The 21,945-nt window shown below is 47.4% G+C and overlaps 1 protein-coding gene, 2 long non-coding RNA genes and 1 pseudogene across 5 annotated transcripts; 3 read left to right on the forward strand and 1 right to left on the reverse strand.

Moving 5' to 3' along the window:
- The first annotated feature begins 950 nt into the window (after positions 1-950).
- LOC124651988 lies at positions 951-1,540 on the forward strand. Its single transcript, XR_006987540.1, has 3 exons — positions 951-1,021; positions 1,107-1,186; positions 1,328-1,540. It is a non-coding gene; the product is annotated as an uncharacterized LOC124651988 (long non-coding RNA).
- A 1,998-nt stretch (positions 1,541-3,538) lies between these two features.
- Positions 3,539-4,816, reverse strand: LOC124655818 (annotated as a pseudogene).
- Positions 4,817-13,285: 8,469 nt separating this feature from the next.
- Positions 13,286-17,350, forward strand: LOC124651982 (putative disease resistance protein RGA3). Its single transcript, XM_047191004.1, has 2 exons — positions 13,286-16,253; positions 16,311-17,350. The coding sequence occupies exons 1-2, from the start codon at positions 13,286-13,288 to the stop codon at positions 17,348-17,350; spliced, it is 4,008 nt and encodes a 1,335-aa protein (XP_047046960.1).
- Positions 17,351-18,442: 1,092 nt separating this feature from the next.
- Positions 18,443-20,051, forward strand: LOC124651987. 3 transcript variants are annotated; one of them, XR_006987538.1, is made up of 7 exons: positions 18,443-18,537; positions 18,657-18,852; positions 18,931-19,042; positions 19,142-19,217; positions 19,337-19,485; positions 19,586-19,693; positions 19,766-20,051. It is a non-coding gene; the product is annotated as an uncharacterized LOC124651987 (long non-coding RNA). The 3 variants fall into 3 exon arrangements; XR_006987537.1 differs by having other exon boundaries at positions 18,448-18,852; XR_006987539.1 differs by having other exon boundaries at positions 18,448-18,852; positions 19,617-19,693.
- The last annotated feature ends 1,894 nt before the right edge of the window (positions 20,052-21,945 follow it).

Below are 21,945 nucleotides of genomic sequence, written 5' to 3' on the forward strand. Positions count from 1 at the left end.
CCAATCTATGTGGATACTATGTTTGTGAGAGGATCCGGAGATACGCAATGAGCGGGACCGGACGTGTGAGAACAACATCCTGAGGAATAACCTCCGGAAGACGCTTAGTCCGAAGCTCGCTTCCGACCACTTCAAGAGGAACTAGCTGGATGGTTGGCGAGGGAAGTCATCGATCCTAGAGGAGAACACTATTACGATGACGTAGAACTTTATATGCACCAGAATTTGTAACTAACTTGTTCAAAATTGTATATGGTCATCCGATATTGAATATATATTGTATATGGTCATCCGATATTGAATATATATTGTATATTCCTCTTGAATTCTTTTTGGTTCTAATTTCAAATTTGTTTGAAACTGTACATTCATATGCATGTATGTATACAGTACCGTAGAATATGTGAAACTCCTTCAGAATTAAAACCCAAAAGAAATAAAATAATACAAATTAAAAAGAAACCAGATTTAGGGGGAGGGGGGGCTAAACCCTAAACCCTGCGGAGGCCTTTAGTCGCGGTTGGCCAGAAGAACCGCGACTAAAGGGCCTCCGCCCTGGCGCCGCCTGCGGCCCACGTGGACGGGCCTTTAGTCGCGGTTTGTAAGGAACCGCGACTAAAGGGGGGGCCTTTAGTCGCGCTACTTTGGTCGCGGTTGCGCCACCGCGACTAATGGCAGTTGCCAACCGCGACCAAAGCCACTTTTTCCACCAGTGACATTAATCTCCGCTGTTGTTTCATTGCAAAGAATTTCAGACCTGTGAACCGAATGAAAAATGATTGGTCTAAACCGAGCAGCATTTCAGAAATGTGGCAACAATATCATTTTTTCACTGTCTTGTCTGCTGCAGGCTCTGAAGATGGACAACTTCGATGCCAAGTTGTTATCAAACAGGAGCCTTTGCTTTCTTCGTATGGGTGATGGAAAAAGGAGCCTTTGTTATCAAACTGAATGCGCAGAGATTCGCCCGAAGTGGGCAAAGGCACACTATCGGCTAGGCGCAGCTTTTATGTGCATGAAGGTGGGGTAGAATAGTCCAGTCTGAAAACTATGTTGCAACTTTCATATCTGTTATTTCATTCGACAATGATCTCTCTTTTCCTTAGGATTATAACAGTGCCTATCAGTCTCTCTCACGCGCTTTGGAGCTAAACCCTGAAAGCGAAGAGGTCGAGAAATTATTCTGGTAAGATATACAATTTGCCTTTTCGTGTTTTCTTGACTGTTAGGCTAGCATATATTGTAAGCAGCTGCAGGTTGTGTGTGTTGCCATGTTTGGTAGAATTCAGATCTTCCTTTCCATGTTCTGATCAACTGATTCTTGCAGGGAGGCAATGGAACTGAGGAGTTAAACTCCGCACGCCAACTACAGAGAGAAGCTCGCATGGAACGTGAAGATCTTTTTTGGTCCTGTTAGGCAAAAACACTTAACTTTGAACTATGTTGCCCCTTTTTACATGTAATTCATGGACTGTAGCAGAAGCTTACCTTAGAGCAAAACATGCTACAACCTTGTCATTTTGAGCTTTGTGAAACTCTCATCCCGTTTGTATGGAAGAAGTGTGGCAGTGAATGATGAATTGAATTGGCTAAGCATCCTGTTTCTTCTTTATAGAGTGAAATGTTTGGTGAAATATTGTGTTATTTTTGCATTGCCAATTCCCATGTCTTTGCAAAATGAGCGAACTGTTTATGGTGCATTATCCAATTTATGTACCCTGCTGAGTATCTAAACTGTGTGACTTTTATTTTATTTTATTTGCCAATTCCCATTTTGCATTTGCCAATTTCCATGATTTGTTGATAATACACATTCTTTCAAGCTATCAAAATTGACACTAGGATTCTTTTCATGTAAAAAATGCAGTCAAAATGCTTGCTGTCCTCTTACATGTGCTTGTTGCAACTAAAAGTGTAACAAATGCAATTTCGATGTGTATATTTATGTTTCCCCTGAAGAAAATTTAAATTGGTTCCACTAAAGAAAATCTACTATATTGATTTGGCCCTTATTGGATTTATTGCTTTTATTCTTGGCTTGAGTATCTTGAATCATCTGGCAAAAAGAATTCTTACCAAAAAGAATTCTTACCATTGCAGAAGGTTCGATTGTCGTAAACCCGACATCTTTTTCATATGAAAGTCAGTTGTCCTGTTGTTGGCAGTTAATCTTTGTTTCGTCCAAATGTTCTTTAATTAACCAGACAACTCATTTCAACTGAAAGATTGAGGCTCTATCCCGCTTTTCTTAAATGCAACATACCCTCTAAAGTACTAACATGATTGAAATTGAAGGAATCTATACATGCATAACCAGAGGTAGTGCAACTGCAAGGACCCAAGAGACGTGGAATATAAATGTGGTTGCTTTCGAAGCAGCTCCAGACGGCGGTTGCGTTGCACCGCCTTCTTCAGGATTTGTTCTCTCACTACTTCCTTTGTCGTTGTCACCACCCTGGGAAGGTTCAAAAAAAGCAACAAGCACGTATTAGCTATTGTCCAACTTAAGTGTACTCAGAAGTAGTTTTTCTGAAGCAACTGAAGTTGAAGCCCTAAACCGAAAAGTATTTTGGCTGGCCACCATGGTTGGTATGGAGACTTTAAACACAATCTAGAAAGATCTTGGGATAAGATGCAGGGTTGCGAGGTATATCAAAATCTGGTAATAAGAGAATTCTAGTGAAACCATGTTGTTCCAGCATATACTAGCTGTGAGTTGTTTGGTTTTCTCTAAAATTCTATGTAAGCAAATCACCTCTATTATGTCTAGATTCTGGTGTGGATCTAGCAATGGACAACAAAAGGTCCACTAGGTCAGCTATGAGAAGATGTAAATGAGGTCTTCTTTGAAGATGATGCGAATGATATTCTGAAGATTAATTAGAATTAGGGAATGGGAAGGAGAAGACTAGTATGGCAAATGGTATTTTCTCGGTCAAAACTTCATACAAAGCGAGGAAATATGATTGTTTTGTTGTTGACATGGACAAGAATGGTGGATCGATATATTATTCCACCGAATCCCACAAGGGTGGCTCAAATTATGGAGCTGTAGAATAATAACTATACCTTGGCAGCTGCCTTCGAAGAGTTGTTGTCCGCCAACGAGTTGCCGTCTGCTGACTCGCTCTTGGGTGACGATGGAGCCTCCCCTCCTTGTGCCTCCTCCTGTAAATCGATGAAATTGTTCTGTCAAGATCAGACAAAGGAAATGGGGTACGGACTTTCCTTTGGCATCCCGGGTCGCTCTCCTTGGGCGACTCCGGAGACGAACAAAAAACCCTAGCTCGACCCCGTCCTCCTCCCTCCTCCTCGTAGCAGGCCTCCGTTGAAGGCTTATTAATTTAACGGATTTGCTAGTTCTTAGCTAGCTGAGAACTAACTTCGTGCTCAGTCAAGTCAAGTGTTACACCGTCTGATTTGCATCGTGATTTCTGCTAGTCATGAGTTGTAACATGAGTTACAACTAAACTTTGATGACATCATCTGACTGAGAAAGAAGTTTGACCCCTAAAAAAAATCCGAGAGAAGTGGAGCATCAGCTGGCACGAACCAGTGTCTTGTCGATTGATTTGTCCTCTGATGGAGCCGGAGAGGTCGCGCCGCTCGATCTATCCTCTGTCGGCGCAGGCGCTGATGCTGTCGTCTTGACCTGCATTGTTACAGTTACGGACAGACATGCATGATCGAGAACAAGTTGTCGAGAGCCAGCGCGTGTCGTTGCCAAGGTAGCTAGACATGCATGAGAAGCCCGCGTACGTATGTGTGCTCGTCGTTGACAAGCTAGCTAGGCGCGCGGTTGATTACGTACCGGAGGGTCTTTCATGATGCCGACGTCGTACATGGGCGTCAAGTCCGGCTGGAACATCCCGAAGTTGCGCTCGGCGACGGGCCCAGGCTTGAGGTCCTCGTTGAAGAGCGCGAAGATGTAGGTCTCGAACGTCCGCTTGGGCATGAGCGGCGTGCCCGACCCGGAGCTGACCTCGCCGATGAGGTACCGGATGTACTCCGCCGCCTCGGCCGGGCTCACGCCGACCTGCCCGTCCATCGCCTTGGTCGGCCACCCGGTCTCCCCGACGAGGATCTCCACGTCCTCGAACCCCAGCTTCTTCATCGCCGAGTACACCGAGTCCAGCTGCGCCTGGAACATGCTCGTGTACGTGATGCCCGTGCCGGCGTCCCGCACGCCGGGGTTCGGCCGCGCCAGCGCGTACGGCAGCGTGTCGCCGTTGTAGCCGAAGTACGGGTACGCGTTCACGACCAGCGGCGAGCTGGTCTTCCGGAGGAACTGGAGCATCGGGGCGAAGACGGCCGTGTCCCAGCCGTCGCGGAACCGAGTCGCGGACGGCGGCTGGGAGTCTACCAGGATGCCCAGTGAGCTCGGCGTCGACACGCGGATCCGCCGGTAGCTTGCGGCGACCAGCGCTGCCTTGAGCGTCCGCATGGCCGGGACCAGGTTGCCGATGAGGTTCTGGTCGGCCGTGTCCATGATCTCGTTGCCGACGGCCACCAGGGAGATCTCCGTCGCGGGGTAGTAGGGCGCCACGTTGGCCGCGACCCAGGCGGCGGCGCCCTCCTTGGTGGCCAGGCTGGGAATGTCGCCGTTGGCAGCTGTCACCATGACCGAGATGCCCGTGCCGGCGAAGGCCCGAACAATGTCCGGGTTGTTGTCGAACAGCTTCACGCGGTCGATGATGGTACGGTTCGCAAGGAAAGCCGCCACCGTCGCCGGCGGTGGGAGGTTGTCACCCTTGGTCCCGTAGTTGACGCCGATCGCTGTGGTGAGAGGCGCCGCTATGGCAAGGAAGATACACATGATGACGAGATCGCCGCCCCACGGCGTCGCCATGGTGGGCCGGTGCGGCCGGCGGTGGAGGAGACACAGGTCAAACATGCATGTGGCCAATCACGAGAGGTGTGCGGAGATTCTTCAGGGTCCTCTAATCTAATTATAGATAGTATAGAAAAAAGGTTTCTTTTGGTAAGGAAATCAATATATGGAAATGTTCGGGAGGTGTTAATTTCTAGCGTGCTGCGTGCGTACGTGCTATCCAGCCTACACAAGTTGCCATATGAAACTAAGAGCATCTCCAGCCGTCTTCTCGACGAGGCCTCATCTCCAGCCGTCTTCTCGACGAGGCCTCCGGTAGCTTTTTTTTTCATCGGACGGCGTTATTCGGCGCAGCCGCGCCCCTAGCTTCTCGTTTTATCCCGGATTTGGGCTTTAATCCATCCGGAGAGCCCATGTCATCCCCGGCTTTCTGAGGCCCGGCCGGGGACTCCGGATGAAACAAAAACGCGCGAAACGTCGAACGGGCCCGCGTTGTCAGCGACAGAAAGAGTAGTTCCCTCCATTTATTTCGTTTTCCCTCCAAAATGCACCACATAGAACTATTTTCCCCGCCGAATTTCGGAGGAGCTATCACCATTCCCCCATATTTCCAGCTCCTCCTCTTCTCTTCCACCACCATGCCGCCGAAGAAGATCGCTGCCGACGGCGCGCCGAAGGCGAGGAAGCTGCTGGCGCCAAAAGAGAGACCACCGGGCTGGACAAACGCAAGGTGGGCGGAGGATGTGGAGCGGCAGCGGAATGAAACTCGCGGCAGGGCGGAGAGGGAGAAGAAGCTCGCGGCGAAGAGGGTGGCGACGGCGGCGGACGAACAGGCGAGTTTGGTCTCCATGAACTTCTCCCAACCGCGCGTCGGCCAATTCCCCAGGCAATAGCCGACCCAAGATACGATCGGCTGTCCTTCCACCTTCTCGCCGGCGTCACCGGCCACGGCCATGTTCCAGGACACCTACGTCGCCGGCATGACAAGGTTTACGCCGTCACAGCTCGAGTACGACGGTGCGATGTACGAGGGCATCTCGCTTGCCCTGCGCTGTGAGCCGCTCTCCTTCTCCAACCCCGGGATGCCGCCGCCGAATGATGGAGTGATGCACGAGATGATCATGTCGGGCTCCATGGCCTCCGCGTCGAGCCCTGGTTTCTTCACACAAAAAACAATAGGCATTATAGAAAGGAACGGAGGGAGTGCATAGCAAAAAGGTTTCTTTTGGTAAGGAAATCAATATATGGAAATGTTCGGGAGGTGTTAATTTCTAGCGTGCATGCTATCCAGCCTACACAAAGAACCAATCTGTGGTTGGGTGGTTAGGAAGGCAGTGATATCCCCAGTTCATCAGAGTTTAAACCCTATGTTTGACGCTTTGTTGTCTCACTAAAGGCGGAAGATTTTTCAATGGGAGGCGATGGTTCCGTAGACAGCGAGACGTCTATGGTGATTTCATCAATCTCAAGACCCGTCGGATGAAGTTTCTTGGACACAGTCTCTCGGAGGTGCTCATGGGGGTGGAATTGTGTACGTGGGTTCATAGGGGTAAGTGTATATACTCATTTGTGAGCGTCTACTACCGTGTTTCGCAAAAAAAAACTAAGATTTTGGGTTCATGGTCTCTCATGGAGTGCAGATTTGCTGCACTAGTGATTCCTTTTTTAGAAAAAAATATATCATATTTTTTGAGTTTTAAATATTAGCCAGTGATATACTAGCATAGAACATATTTAACTGGCCCATTTAATTAGGACTACTACCTCTGGTTGTGTAGATCTTGAACGTATCTCTGGTTTTCAATTTGACAAATATAATATAAATTTTATAAAAAAACAACATCATTAGAAAATAATAATATCTGAAGTTTTTATAATATATTTTTAATAATATATATTTTCTACTATGTTTGTTAAATTAATAACCTGAAAACATGCGTAGGATCAGACTAATATACCAATGAAGTGTGTTCTTCCTATTGAATCCAGATACAGTGTTGTAGGACCAGACTAATACATGTCGAATATAGTCTAGGAAAACAACTGAAATTTAATTCGGCTTTCGACCAAAAAACATACTTCTAATTGTAAAAAGAATAATAAAAAAATCAAATGTACATCTCAAAATCTATGTGCGTGCGAACATTTTCACGAACACCCGTTATTTTCTCTGGTTGATGTAAAAATGACAAAACATATCTCACAATAAGGAAAATTTTCCTTTTCGCACAGTCCAAACAACAAGTCGATATTTTATGGAAAGATTCTGTGCCCACGTAGCATGTGAAAATATACACATGAATTTTCCTTCTGATTTTTTTGATATTTCAAGATGTATTTGAAAATAAATATAACATATGTATCCAGAAGGCAAAACATCACTGGCAGAGAAAAGCTATCCAATGCCTAAGATTTGATAGATTCACATCTTTCCTTAAGGAGCTTTATAATCGGGAAACGTCAGTTAAAATTCACAAAATACATAAAGATGTGACATTTGAAAGCCCCACTCGGCCCTCCATACAGTGCCCGGTAAAGGTGTTTTGCCTGCAAAACATCATCATTGCCAGAAAAAAAGGTATCCAATGCCTAAGATTTGATAGATTCACATCTTTCCTTAAGGAGCTTTATAATCGGGAAACATCAGTCAAAATTCACAAAATACATAAAGATGTGACATTTGAAAGCATCTCCACTTGGCCCTCCATACAGTGTCCGGTAAAGGTGTTTTGCCTGATGGGGGGGGGGGGGGTGATTTGTAGGAGTGGCGATTTTTCCAGCCACGGCTTTAAATAAATATACGTTCCCGCTCACCAACAGACTGGCACAAATAAAATAAAATTCATACTCTACATAGTAAAGCAAGCTCATAAATAGTTTACGATTAAATCACATAAAAACAGGCCCCTACTTTGAGCATCCATAGATAATCCACCAGATCATCTTGCAGTTGGTGATGAGTAGTTATGTCTCGATTTTTCCAACGCATGGCGAGAAAGGCAACTAACGCATGCGGCATCTGACCACCAACTTTCGCAAGAGAACCATGTCGGTGCCATGGTTCAGAGTCAAGTACTGGATGCTCTCTCTCACTCGCATTGATCATATTGTGCAAGATCACGCAAGCAGTTATCACATCCTAGCCAACCCACAAAAGGGGGAGTTGGAGTCCATGGTGGCCTCCACCTCCTTGGCCGGCCGACCCACAAGGAAGGGGGAAAGTCCCACCCCATGTCCACCTTCGACTAGGTTTGAGTATGTGATTTTATGGAAGGTTTGCACTAGAACTCCTAGGAGGAGTAGGTTTGAACCCTTGGGTGTTCCACCTATATAAAGAGGAGGAGAGGGGGGGCTGGCCGGCCACATCAAGGCTTCCCTTTGCCGCACCCCCCTCTCTCCCAAACCCTAGCGCAACACCCTCCTCCACCTCTCTCCCGCACGGCTACGGCGAAGCCCTCCATGAGGTCTCCACCACCACTGTCACCACGCCCTCGTGCTGCCGAGATTTTGAGGAGGATCTACTACTTCCGCTGCCCGCTGGAACGGAGAGAAGTACATCTTCGTCAACACCGTACGTGTGACCGAGTGCAGAGGTGCTACCCGATTGCGACACCGTCGGGATCTTCTACTCGCTCCTAAGAGCGGCAAGTGATCGACTACATCAACCACGAGATTTATCTCATTAACGCTTAGCAATTTTTGAGAGTATGTTGATCCCATATCATTGTTACCATCTATTAGATTAATCTTGGCTTGTTGTTCATTCTTGCGGTATGATTTTTTTTGTTTTCTATGCTACGAACCCCTACACACAAATCCTACTAATCGCCTGCTCCAATGCCTCCCAGTCTTGCCTCCTTGCCACTGGCTTTCACACCTGTAGATACAATAACATTTTATACAGACCGTCAGCAGGCTAGGAGGGGAAGATCCCTTCAATAGTAAACTTGTTCCTAATGTTTCAAAGAGCCCATCATAGGACCGTGCAACAAGTCCAAAGGACCCGCTTGGTTTGACCTGCTAAATTATAAGGAGCCTATACACACGTCCGCAAAGAAAGCATGTTTCCAGGAGCAGTCAAGCAGTTCCCGCGCTGCACTCCATATTAATCTAGCCAGTGGGAAAAGGAAGAATATGTGAGAGGTATCCTCCACTTCCACACATAGGGCCATCGCTTCGACGACGATTCCCGTATACGGTGGATATTGTCATTGGAAGGTAGGCATTTCCGCACAAGTTGCCAAAGCAAAATCCGGACTTTCATGGCACGGCAACCTTCCAAATATCCCTTAAGTGTTTTATGGGGTGTCCCCTGACACGACTTCTGGTACAAAGACTTGACCGAAAACTTCTTGGAAGGTTCCAACGCCTAGGAGATCCCATCTCGTCCCTCCATTAATTGCATCCTAGCAATAAACGTCAAGAGAGAGGCAAGGTCAGCCCTCTCTCGTGCCCCCAAACCCCGATGGAACTCGATAATCCGTTCAGTGGAGGGGTGGCATCTGGCCACCGTGATCTGTGGCTCCGCCACAATCTCGTACAGTGTGGAATATCGGTCTCTTAAGGGCCTCTGCCCTTGCCACCAATCGTCCTAGAAGCGTGTGGAAGAGCCTCTCCGCACCTAGTGTTTCGCCCATGATGCATGCAAAATGCATACATGAATTTTGTATTTTATTAGAATGAATTCCCACGTATTTGCAACATAAATGATGATAATACCATGTTTTACATTGATTTATGGGGATTTACCAATGATCCCTTTTTTGGTTTATAACTCTGCAGAACAAGAATTTCATGTTTTGCATATTTTTCACTTTCAAAGATATAAGAGCGTCATTTTTTCATCGGGAGAAACACCGAGATGACTGTATAAGCTTTGGAACAGTGATGAACGGCTCGTCAGAGGCGCAACGATCTGGCGGCGTCTTGGTGGTGGGGTGGCGGGTTGGCGGTGTTGGTTGCCTCTGGTGGCGGAAGTGCGGGGTGGGACGGGCCGGATTGGATGCAAACCCTAGGTCGGTCCTCTCCTTTCCCTTTATGCGGTCCCGACTATCGAGTGTGGAGGGCCCGCTATTGGACTCTAGGGCGTTGCTCAGGCGTGGGCTTGGGGTCTACGAACTTCGCGATCTACGCCTGGTGTCTTCGGTGTTGCCTCGGTCGGCCTGGGATGGTCGGCGGTGTTGGGGCCTGACCTGAATAAATGTGGTGGTCCTAGGGTTTCTCTTATGCGAAGATGAAGACCTGCCGAAGACCTGTCTTTCTTGATCTGGTCGGAGTGTTGAGTTTCGAAAGGCTCCGCTGGCAAATGTAACAGTGCACCACTTTCCTGGAGTTTGTTGGATTGGGTGGTATTCGGTCGTGCGCACCCGTGCTTTTATTCTTATCGTTTGGTTCTGGAGGGAGTGGCGCGAAGCAAGGGTGGACCCACATTATGCTTAGGGGTGTCACAGGACACCGGGTTGTGAGTGATCTTCTTTGTTATGCTTCATATAAATAAACTCCGTGACACCCCTATGTGTAGCAAGAATCATGTGTAAGCTACACTGAGGACACCGGGACGTTTTTCTTCTAGGTCCGCCCCTGGCGCGAATATCTATTCTTTCTTGCCATCAGGTGACTTTTTGGTCAATAGTGACACCAGAGACGGAGAATATCATAAAGGCCGGATTGAAAGACTAGCAATATTGGTTTAAAGTCTTTGTGTTGTTGAAGGATTGCTTGGTGTTCCGGGTTTCATAGTAGCAGTATGAAAGTGAGAGCGGCAACACAGGTAAAGTTCAGTGTCTAACCTTTCAGGATGAAAATCCAAGGTTTGTCATTAATTGGTTGTGCCTGACAATGACCCTATTAAATCATTATTCTGAAAACTTAAGATTTTTTTTATGACGCTTGTGCAATGTTCTCTTATTAGAGATGTCGCTTTTGGAGTGCGTGAAGTTCAGGTATTGTTTTGATGGTGGATATATTATTGTTGCTAGGGCCGAGTAGGGGGATTTTTTTCTTCTTGTTTTTAACTATGTGTACTACTATTAGAGTATTGAGTTGTTGCAGATGCTGAATGTATTTTGTATTTTTCAATGTATCTGTTTTTATCGAAAAAGAAAATACTGTGCGGGCCCAAACATGTACACGGTATCTGTTTTCCCCAAAAAAGAATACTTCAAACCCGCAAAAGGCCCACATACGCGTTTATTGTTGCTTTTGCCGCGTCCGATAGAAGTGGTCTACTCCACAGTCCACACCCGATCCCCAATCCACCCAGCTGCGGCGATTTACACAAAAATAACCCTATTCTGAAACTATAGCACACAGACTGACCCTCTGGGCAAACTATTTCACTCATCTAACCCTTTTGTGTGGCGCCCCTATCATGGGCGCCACACCTCACCGTGTGGCGCCAGTGAGGCCGACGCCACTCTCCCATCCGACGAGGCGTCCTCGACGCTGAGGTGTGCTCTAATCTGACGTGGCAGGATGTGTGGCGCCGCTCTCGTCCGCGCCACACTTTGAAAGTGTGGCGCCCGTGGCAAGGGCGCCACACATCCTGTTATGTGTGGCCGCGCGAGCCTGCCCCAGCCCGACCCAGCCATTCTCCTCTCTTTGTTCTTCTTCTCTCAAGAAAGGCGGCCGGCTCTCTCTCCCCCCCTCAAATCCCTACTCAAATCTCTTGGATTTCGTCAGATTTGCCCGTGGAGATCGTTCCCAACCCGTTCCTTGAGGTAATCTCCTCCATTCCCCTTCTTTTCATCCATTGATTTTGTGTATTTGGTTGAATGTACATGTGAAACCCTAGATGTGGATTTGGTTGATTTGAGGGTGGACATGGATTTGGTTGGATGTTAGGGTTGTTGAAGTAGGAGAAATGGTAGTGTGCTAGTTTGTATGGGTAGATTATGTTGATTATGGTAACTAATGAACACATGTGTGTATGCGTTGTTCCCATTATGCTAGGGGGATGGAAAGAATTGTTCATGTTCATCATGTGGACAAGGATGCTTTTTTGAAGGGAAACCTAGAGCCGGACCCGGAAGAGGTTGACTTGGTGTTTGACCTTAGCCCTAGCTTTGCGGAGGTGGTAGCTCCAAGGCAACCAAGGATTCATGTAGGGCTTAGTAGAGGTCGCCATGGTGGACGTCGGGGTACTAGTATGCTAGGATACCTAGCGGGGCCTTATCCGTATGTGTCTCCAAGTTACTAATTGCATTGTACTATCTATTTTCCTATTCCGTGACTAACTTTGGTTTTCTCAATTTTGTTTTCAGGTATGGCAACTCAAGCCACCAAGGGTAAGTGGGCGTGGGAGGGCAATGAGAAGGAGGAGTCGGTTTGGGAGGAGGTGGTGAGGACGGTGCGGAAGAGGGAGAAGGAAGAACTTGAGAGGAAGAGACAGGAGGAGATAGCTAAGAAGAAGGCGGAAGATGACCGTATGCAAAGGGAGTATCAAGAATACCTATGGCGCGAGAAGAAGAGGAATGAGAAGCTCCAGGCCGAACGGGGCCGTCTATGGAGGGAAAATTCCAGAGGAACTGGCAACTTGCTCAACTAGTGAGGGAGAGGGCAAATAAGATGCACCTAGAGGAGGTGGCTAAGGAGGCGGAGCGCATAAAGGAGGAAAGAGCTCAAGCGGAAGCTTCAAAGACGGAGGAGCGCCACCATTTCTTCGACTCCGTAGTTCAGTTGGCTCGTGAAATAAGGGAGAAGGAACAACTGGCGGAAGAATCTAAGAAGAAGAAGGCGAGGGGGGAGGGAGCATTTGCCACGCAGTGATGTCCCTTTGGCTATGTTCTTGTTGTCAAACCTTTATGTTGTCGAACCATGATGTTGTGTGAAACTTGATCTTCTCGAACCTTCATGTCGTTGAACCTTATTGTAATTGGAACCTTGATATCGTCGAACCTAATTTGTTATTTGAACCACTATGTTGTGTCGTACATGTTCTGTGCAATGTTGTTTTCGAAACTGTTGGAATATGGTAGAATTTTTCATGGTTTTAACACAAGTCAATGTGTGGCGCTCTTGACACTGGCGCCACACTGCACTGTGTGGCGCCCATGGCACCGGCGCCACACATGTCAACTTATATCAACTTATACGTCGAAAACATCCAGGGGCTCCGGAAGATTAGTCGCCACACTTTCAAAGTGTGGCGCCGGCGAGAGCGCTCGCCGGCGCCACACATCCTGCCACATCAGATTAGAGCACACCTCAGCATCGATGACGCCCACGTCGAATAGGAGAGTGGAGCCGGCCTAACTGGCACCACACGGTGATGTGTGGCGTCCATGAGAGAGGCGCCACACAAAAGAGTTAGTCCCCTATAGTTTTATAGTTTCAGAAAAGGGTTATTTTGGTGTAAATCGCCCCAGCTGCAGCTTCCCTCTCTGCTTCCACCGGCGTCGAACCACCAAGAACAGGCGGCGTTGACCGAGCTTGGAGGCGTCCGGCGGAGTGCAGATGGCGGCGGCACTTGGCCCGGCGGCGACGCTCCTCGGCAAGGTGTTCACGATGCTTTCCGCAGCCCCGGTGGCGGCGTACGTGGACAGCCTCGAGCTCGGCCACAACTCCGAGCAGATCAAGGCCAAGCTCGCGCACACGCGAGGCCTGCTGCACAACGCCCAGGTGAGCGACGCCGGCCACAACCCTGGACTGCAGGACCTGCTGCCGGCGCTGAGCAGGAACGCCGACCAGGCGGAGGACCTGCTGGATGAGCTCCACTACTTCCAGATCCATGACAAGCTCCACGGCACCAGCATCGCAACCACCCAGCCCAATTCTCTCCGACATGGTCGCAATGCTCTCCGCCACACTACCACTAGCTGGGCCGCGTGCTTTTCTTGCTCGTCTGCACAAGATGATGACAGTGATTCTGCTAGTGCCGATGATGCTCATACCTTACATTTCCAGCCAGTGACCATGTCCAGGAAGATCAAGTCAGTGTTACAGGACATGCAGACCCAGTGTGATTCCATCTCCGATTTGCTCAGCAGTATCCCAAGCAGCAGCATGGCAGTCGCCCTACTACACCGGCCTCAGATTGGATCCACAATTATGCAAGACACACTGTATGGTAGGAGAGACACGTTTGAGGAGACGGTCAATCGTATCATCGGCTGCAAACCGACTGTTTCTGTTCTTCCTATAGTTGGTCCAGGTGGTATTGGAAAGACAACTTTCACCCAACACCTCTATAATGATGCAAGGCTGTATAATGATACTAGGGCTGAAAATCACTTTGAAGTCAGGGTCTGGGTATGTGTATCGACCGATTTCGATGTGCTCAAGCTCACCAGGGAGATCCTTGGCTGCATAATTGCAACTCAAGAAGAAGGAAGCAGCGGTGCTGCAAATGAAACACTCAATTTAGACCAGCTTCAGTTATCCATAGCGCGTCGTCTCAAGTCCAGGAGATTTCTAATTGTCTTGGATGATATATGGAAATGTGATGGAGAGAATCAGTGGAAAACCTTATTAGCTCCCTTCACAAAGGGGGAAACCAAAGGAAGCATGGTACTTGTCACAACTCGATTCCCCAAGGTAGCATGCATGGTGAAAACAGTTGATCCACTTGAACTGCGAGGTTTGGAGGCTAATGACTTCTTCACATTCTTTGAAGCATGTATATTTGGTGATTTCAAACCTCAGGATTACGACGACGAGTTAGTTGATATTGCAGCAAAAATTGCAAATAAGCTAAAGGGCTCCCCGCTAGCAGCGAAAACAGTTGGTAGACTGTTGCGGAGAGACTTTTCTCGGAAACATTGGGATGGAGTTCTTAAAAAGCATGAGTGGCTAAGTATGGAAAACAATGATGATATCATGCCATGTTTAAAAATTAGCTACGATTACCTCCCATTTGATCTGAGAAAATGCTTCTCATATTTTGGCCTTTTCCCTGAAGATCATAGGTTTGGCAATTCAGAAATGAACCACCTTTTTGCTGCAGTTGGCATCGCAGACTCTACTCACCAAGTTGACAGGAATTACTTGGAAGAACTAGTGGACAATGGTTTTCTTATGAAGGAAGTTGATTATCCTGGTCAAAACAAATATGTACTGCATGATTTAATGCATCAGCTATGTAGGAGTGTTTCTGCACAAGAATGCCTCAACATATGTGACTTTGATTTCAGAGCTGATGCCATCCCACAATCTGTTCGACACTTATCTATCACCATAGAAGATGGATATGATGAAAATTTTGAGGAAGAAATGTGTAAACTAAGGGGTAGGATAGACATTTCTAATCTGCGGACTTTGATGATTTTGAGAAGTTATAAAAAAAAATTCATGAAGCTCTTGAATGATAGCTTCAAGGAAATAAATAGTCTGCGTGTCCTATTTATAGTAGTGAACTCTCCAGAATCTTTTCCACATAGGTTTTCAAAACTTATCCATCTCCAATATCTCAAAATTAGTTCTCCTTACTCTGATAGTGAATTGTGTTTACCTAGTACACTATCAAGATTTTATCACTTGAAATTCTTAGACCTAGATAATTGGCATGGTTGTTCTAATTTGCCAGAAGACTTTAGCCATCTTGAGAATTTACATGATTTCCATGCTAAAAGTGAGCTTTACTCCAATATTCGCAATGTTGGAAAGATCAAGCATCTGCGGAGGTTAAGGGAATTCTGTGTTAAAAAGGAGAGCATGGGATTTGAACTGAGAGAACTTGGGGGATTGGCAAATCTCGAAGAAGAGCTGATTATAAGTGGTCTTGAACACGTGGAAACCAAGGAGGAAGCTACTGCAGCCAAATTGGTGTTGAAAATGAATCTGAAGGAGTTGACATTACTCTGGGACAGAGATCGACGAACTATAGATACTGATATTCTTGATTCTCTTCAACCACACTCTAATCTTAGAGTACTTACAATTGCAAATCCTGGTGGTACCATTTGTCCTAGTTGGTTGTCTCTTGCCATCTGGTTAGAGACTCTGTGGCTAGAAGGAGTATCTTGGAGTACCCTTCCACCTTTTGGGAAGATACCAAATCTCAAGGTACTCACTTTGAAGAGAATTTCTGGAATGCTTCAGTTTGGGCCTCACTGTGGTGGCGCACCAGGTAAATGTTTTATGCGCTTGAAGAAAGTTGAGTTTCTTGAGTTGCCAGCACTTGCCAAATGGGTTGTGGAACCGAATTGCCATTCCTTTCCAAGTCTTGAAATAATCAGATGTGTCAAGTGTCCCAATCTCCATATGATGCCATTCTCGGAGGTATCTTGCACCAATTTGTGCACGCTTAAAGTTTCGGGGTGCCCTAAGATGTCTCTGCGCTCCATGCCTCACACCTCCACACTGACAGATTTGGTTATTAATGAAAAGGAATTGACTTATGATGGAAAGAAATTGGGTGCTAGTGGGTATGGCGGTGCTTTGGCCTTCAACAATCTGGATAAAGTAGAATATATGACTATTGAAGGTACATCGCACATTTCATTGACAGGGATTGGAAAGCTTAAAATTCTAAGAAACCTAGCTGTCGGAAGATGCGATGGTTTGTTCCCTGAAGAGCTGGATCCAAGTATTGTCTTCCGTTCAGTTAACAGTCTCAGTTTAGATGTATCTCATCTTACAAGCAAATCAGCATCAAAAGTGTTAAATTGTTTCACAGCTCTTTCTGTGTTGTTGATATATGCACATTTCGCTGACGATGACTATGAGGAATGTGTAATGCAGTTCCCCTTATCCAGCTCACTGCAGGACCTTAGCTTTACAGACTGCAAGGGCCTGGTTCTTGTGCCTGTGGAGAATGGAGGAGGAATTCAGGAGGACAGATCATCGCTCCAATCATTAAAAATATACAGTTGCGGTGAATTCTTCTCTCGGTGGCCCATGGGAGACGTAGATGGAGCCCAGACAACCTATCCTTTCCCTGCTTCCCTGAGGGAACTTCATGTTTGGGATGAGCCAAGCATGAAGTCAATGGCTCTGCTCTCAAACCTCACGTCTCTCACCAGTCTAAGTCTAACAGATTGCAGTAACTTAACAGTAGACGGATTCAATCCTCTCACAGCAGTAAACCTCAAAAAGCTGGAAGTGCATAACAGCAACACCGTAGCAGCAGATCTCCTCTCAGAGGTGGCAAGGACCAAATTACTGACTGCGGGTTACATCTCTAGATTGGAGGAACTCACGGTGGATGACATCTCTGGATTGCTTGTTGGTCCTATTTGCAACCTCCTTGCCCCGTCCCTCCACACACTCGAATTCTGGTTTGATGAGAGGGTGGAAAGCTTCTCGGAAGAGCAAGAGGAAGCCCTGCAGCTACTCACCTCCCTCCAGAATGTGGACTTTTGCGTGTGTCTGGGTCTGCAGTCCCTCCCTCAAGGGTTACATCGCCTTTCTTCTCTCAAGCAGTTGTCTGTCCGTTCGTGTCCAAAAATCCAATCGATACCCATGGAGGGCTTCCCTGTTTCGCTGCGAAAGTTACTGATAGATTCTCACCTCCTTGAGATAAACGAGCAAATTGAGAGAATGAAAAGAACAAACCCAGATTTATCTGTAGAGTTTGTGTAACCCAAGGTAACACTTGCCAACTACTTATTTTTTCTGAAGTAAGGCTTTTTTGTCATATTAACTTCTCCAATCTTATAGGCGGGTTCCACTTCACCACAGTTGCAATATTTTGTGCACGTAATGGCGATGCCACATGTGGTGCGGCCGTCGCCCTGCCTCCGACCTATATAAACAGGGGCGCGAGCATCTCATCTCCTCCCCACTAAACCCTAGCCGCCGCACAACCTCCATCGTAGCACCGCTGCCGCTCAGACTCCGCCGGAGCCACCATGAGCAGCGCCGGCCGTGGCCAGGCTGCCTCGCCTCCACCTCCACCTCCCACTCCACCTCCCCCGGCCTCGAGCTCCGACGAGGAGTTTGACTTCGAAGACAGCATCGATCTCCTCCACCCGGTCAGGAACGCCGCGGCCCTGGCTGAAGCGGAGAAGGAAGCAGAGGAGGAGCGGGCGGCTCATGCGGCGGTCGATGCCGAGCTGGAACAGTGCAGGCTGGCGGCCACCGCAGCCGCAGAGGACTCCGACTCCGAGATATCTTGGTCTTCCGATGACCCTGATGCGCCTACGCCGGAGGAGAGAGCGGCGGAGCAGAGGGCTATCGTCGAGTCTTTCGAGACGCTCAAGGACGACGCCGCCAACGCGAGGCTGGAGCAGAGCTTGCAAGAGGACGCGGGCACGCGGCGGCGCACCGAGCCATAGCAGCCGCACGGGAGGTGGTGGAGAAGCAGGCGATGGAGCGACCCAACGACGGGGCCGGCCCGTCCAGAAGCAAGTAGTCTAGGCTTCTAGATCTATTTTGTATAGTTTTTATGCATTTAAATGTACTACTTTTTATATTTTTTAATATGTTGCCAATCTAAAAATGTGTCGCCCCGGTGGGAGCACACCCAGACGCAAACGGACGCGCGGACAAAATATGTCCGCGGGGTGACGCAAACGGACGCTCCCGACCACTTTTGAGCGTCTGAAATGCGTCGCCCCGTTGGAGATGCCCTTATCAACAACGAAAAGGAGGTCTTTTACTGTTCCCACAATAATTTTCTTTTCTTATCATGAATCAAGTGTCTTTCCTCTGACTTGAATCCTTTGACAGGATGTTACTTCGTAAAGGGCTACCTTGCAAGCACCTGAATGTCATATATGTAGCGGAGAAGCTATCTTAGCTGATGGTGCATTTATTTTATAGAATTGGTATATGGATGTAATCTTACTACTTCGTGAAATTGATTTGAGTTACACTCTACACAAATACTGCTTGAGTTGTTTGAACCTTGAAAAGAATTAGGCCTGGTACTGAATTATTCCTGTAGGATCGGATCATCTCTGAAGCAGCAATGATTATTATTTGGTCAACCTATGGCTACCACCAAGTTTATGCTGGGGCAGAGTACAGAAACTATTGTACCCAGCTACTCGCGAAAAAAAGAATTATTGTGCCCAGCTACAATATTGTGGAGAGATTGCATACACGCTTAGGGTTCACTGGCATCGATCCTTCACACTAAGGTAATGAATGGTTGAGCATTTGAGTTTCCTTCTGCTTTGTTGATATTCTGACCCAAGTTCATTTACTGGGTTCTGCAGAACGATTGCAGTCCCAGTAGTGGATTCCACAGTTGATCCAGGACATATCTCTTGTATCCAAACAAATAAACATGAATGAAATCCAACATGTTGCCAAACATGTTGTCAGTAGGTCAGACGTTGTTCTCATTTTTCGATTTCCCCAACTAATGCTCAAAAGTGTCGTGCACAGAAACATTGTAATGTCTGAATTACTCGAATCTGTCACCAGGATGTTGCTTTGTGAGGGCCACATTCCTGAAGCACCTGATATAACAGAGGAGCTATTTTACAGGATGACTTGAAACGTAAGTTTCCTACTGCCTTGTAATGATTTGAGTTGCGCTCTGCACAATTGCTAATAACACAAGTTATTTGAACCTTGGAAAAAACTAGGCCTGATACTGAGTTATTCTTATTCTAATAGGACTCTGGTGCAACCTTTCTGAAGAAACAAGGATTATTATTTGTTCACTGTTTTGTTATACTGGGGCATTGTACCGAAATCATGTGCAGAGATTGCAAGCGCATATAGTACAAGCTTAGGTTTCACTGGCGTTGATCCTTTCCTGTAAGGTAACGAATGATTAGCCATTCATATCAGAGAATTCCCTTTTCCTTGTTCATCATTGTGTGAGCTAAGTTCTTTTACTCAAATTCTTCCGATCAATCACAGCCCGGCAGTGAATTTTGCACTTTGCGTTCAGGACAATACAAACAATTAACCCTCCTGACAGGTTGAAGGAGCCGTGGAATCCTGTAGTGATTCGTTCATATTTCGAAGGTCTGCAGGCCATTCCCTCCTCTTTCTTTTCTTCGGTTTCCCTCATAAGTTTGATGTGGCATGATCTTCCAGGTATTCCACGCCTGGGACCAGTTTGCTTGGGTGACCGTAATGGGATGTCCTTGGTTCCTTGAGGGCTTTCTTGGGCGACAGTGATGCAATATGCGGCACCGAACAAGCAGAGCAGGGAGTACATTTTCTTTCTGCATTCGCATGCAAAGGTTGTCAAGCTGCGAGGCTATTGGGATCCAGCCTGCTCGGTCGACCACGGCTTCAAAATATTTTGTTTCGCGTGTGTAGATTAGTACAATTGTGTTTCTTCATAGAGTATTTTCGTTCCATTTCGGAGCACATAGCTCTTCCAATTCATCTGAAAATCTGAGTTTGTATTTTTCTTGAACAGTGTTCTGATCATGATTTTGTTCTGTGACCATGGTCAAACTGACCGATGATGCCGCAGCTGTTTGGCGTATTTGTTAGTAGCATAGTGCTAGCCAGTACATGCCCTGATTGTGAAACTCAATCATGCTTCAGGTAGCACATTTTTTGTCAGTTATCTTGTTGAGATTGCTTCACCTTGCACATCATTTCACCTGCGGACATCTTGTCAACAGTTTTTTCCAAGCAACTGGAATATAAAATATTAAATTTTGATTTCATGTCATCTTGAATCCTATGTGACAAATGATTTTTAATTGCTCACTGGGAAAACATTAGTATTTTTTTTGTAAGATGCCAAACTCAATAAAAAAAACTTAAATGATGTGGATCCAACAAATACCTAGAAAAATTTACACAATAAATTCATACAAAAACACAACAAGAACTGCTCGTGTTTGAATACCCCTCTTTTGTTGTAATAACTGAGAATGAACTGTTACTCTATTGTGATACAAATAAAGCGTTTTTTCTACTTGATAAAGTATAGTGCTGCAGAGCTGGAATAATTCATTTCCCTAAAGGAATGTCAAATAAGAGATAATCATTCCTGTAGCTTCATAATCCAGGAATAGGCTCTCCACTGTCCAAAGATTTGGTAGCCATGCAAGATTTGAGGCACAAGACATAGCATCTACAACTTGAGGTGATGTGGTCCGAAAGATGAAAATCAAAAGAAAAACATCAGATCACTCGGACAATCGATTCTTGCCAATTCCAGAGCATCATATACTTGAAGTGTATTAGGGCATCTCCAGTGGGGCGACCCATCCCGCGCCCGTGCGTCCGGATGGGTCCAACCGGACAAAAACACGGCCCAGCGCGCGGACCCATCCATAAAACGGATGGCCGCGCCCATCCGGGACGACCCAAACCCGGCCCAAATATGGGACGAGTTTGCGTGGCCGCGGACGCCGAAGGCTGGTTGCTCGCGTCCTCCCCTTGTCCGCCCCTGGCCCGCCTGTCTGTCTCCAAAAACACAAACCCCTCGCACACATCTCCCGCCGCTCCGCCGCCAGCCAAGGACTGGCGATTTGGGAGCGGCGTCGACGCCGGCCACCGCCGTCGAGATGCCGGCAAGCGGGGCGGAAGCATAGGTCACGGCCCCGCGCTGCTTTCGCCGCGTCGTAGCAGAGTCGGAGGACGCTGTCGCCGTCGCTGTTGTCCTCTCACCATCGCGAGACCTCCCGCCGTTCGCAGCTGAGCCGTTGCCGCCGGAGGTGAGCTCTTGTGCACCGTGTTTCCAAACCGCAAGTCGGCCGAGACGGCCATGGCCTGCAGGTCCCTACAGACGCATTGGATGGCCTCCGCCTGCGAGGTGTTCGATGAAATGGGCGTACTAAAATTTGTCCCTTTTCATCTGTAGATCATGGTGGACAGCGACGACTACTTCTTGAAGAACTTCATCGACACGTCGTCAGACGAGGAGTCCGACGACGAATTTTTCACGGAGGTTGCGCTGATCATCCACGAGCACATTGTCTCGCAGATCCCCGCGCACCGGGGGTCCTGGCCGGGGAGCGCGGCCGCCTTGGACCGCAAAAGAGAACGCGGCCACGACCAGCTCTTCACCGACTACTTCCAACCCAAGGCATTGTTCACGCCGGCCATGTTTCGCCGTCGGTTTCGGATGTCCAGACCGTTGTTCCGCCGGATAATGGATGGCGTCAAGCTCTACGACGACTACTTCTGCGCGAAAGTGGATGCAGTTGGCAAGGTAGGCCTCTCTTCGTACCAGAAATGCACGACAACGATTAGGCTGCTCGCATATGGCGTTGCCGGTGATTTTGTAGATGAGTACACGCGCATGAGTG

The sequence above is a fragment of the Lolium rigidum genome, chromosome 5, assembly GCF_022539505.1.
Source record: "Lolium rigidum isolate FL_2022 chromosome 5, APGP_CSIRO_Lrig_0.1, whole genome shotgun sequence".
In the NCBI taxonomy this organism is placed as follows: Eukaryota; Viridiplantae; Streptophyta; class Magnoliopsida; order Poales; family Poaceae; genus Lolium; species Lolium rigidum.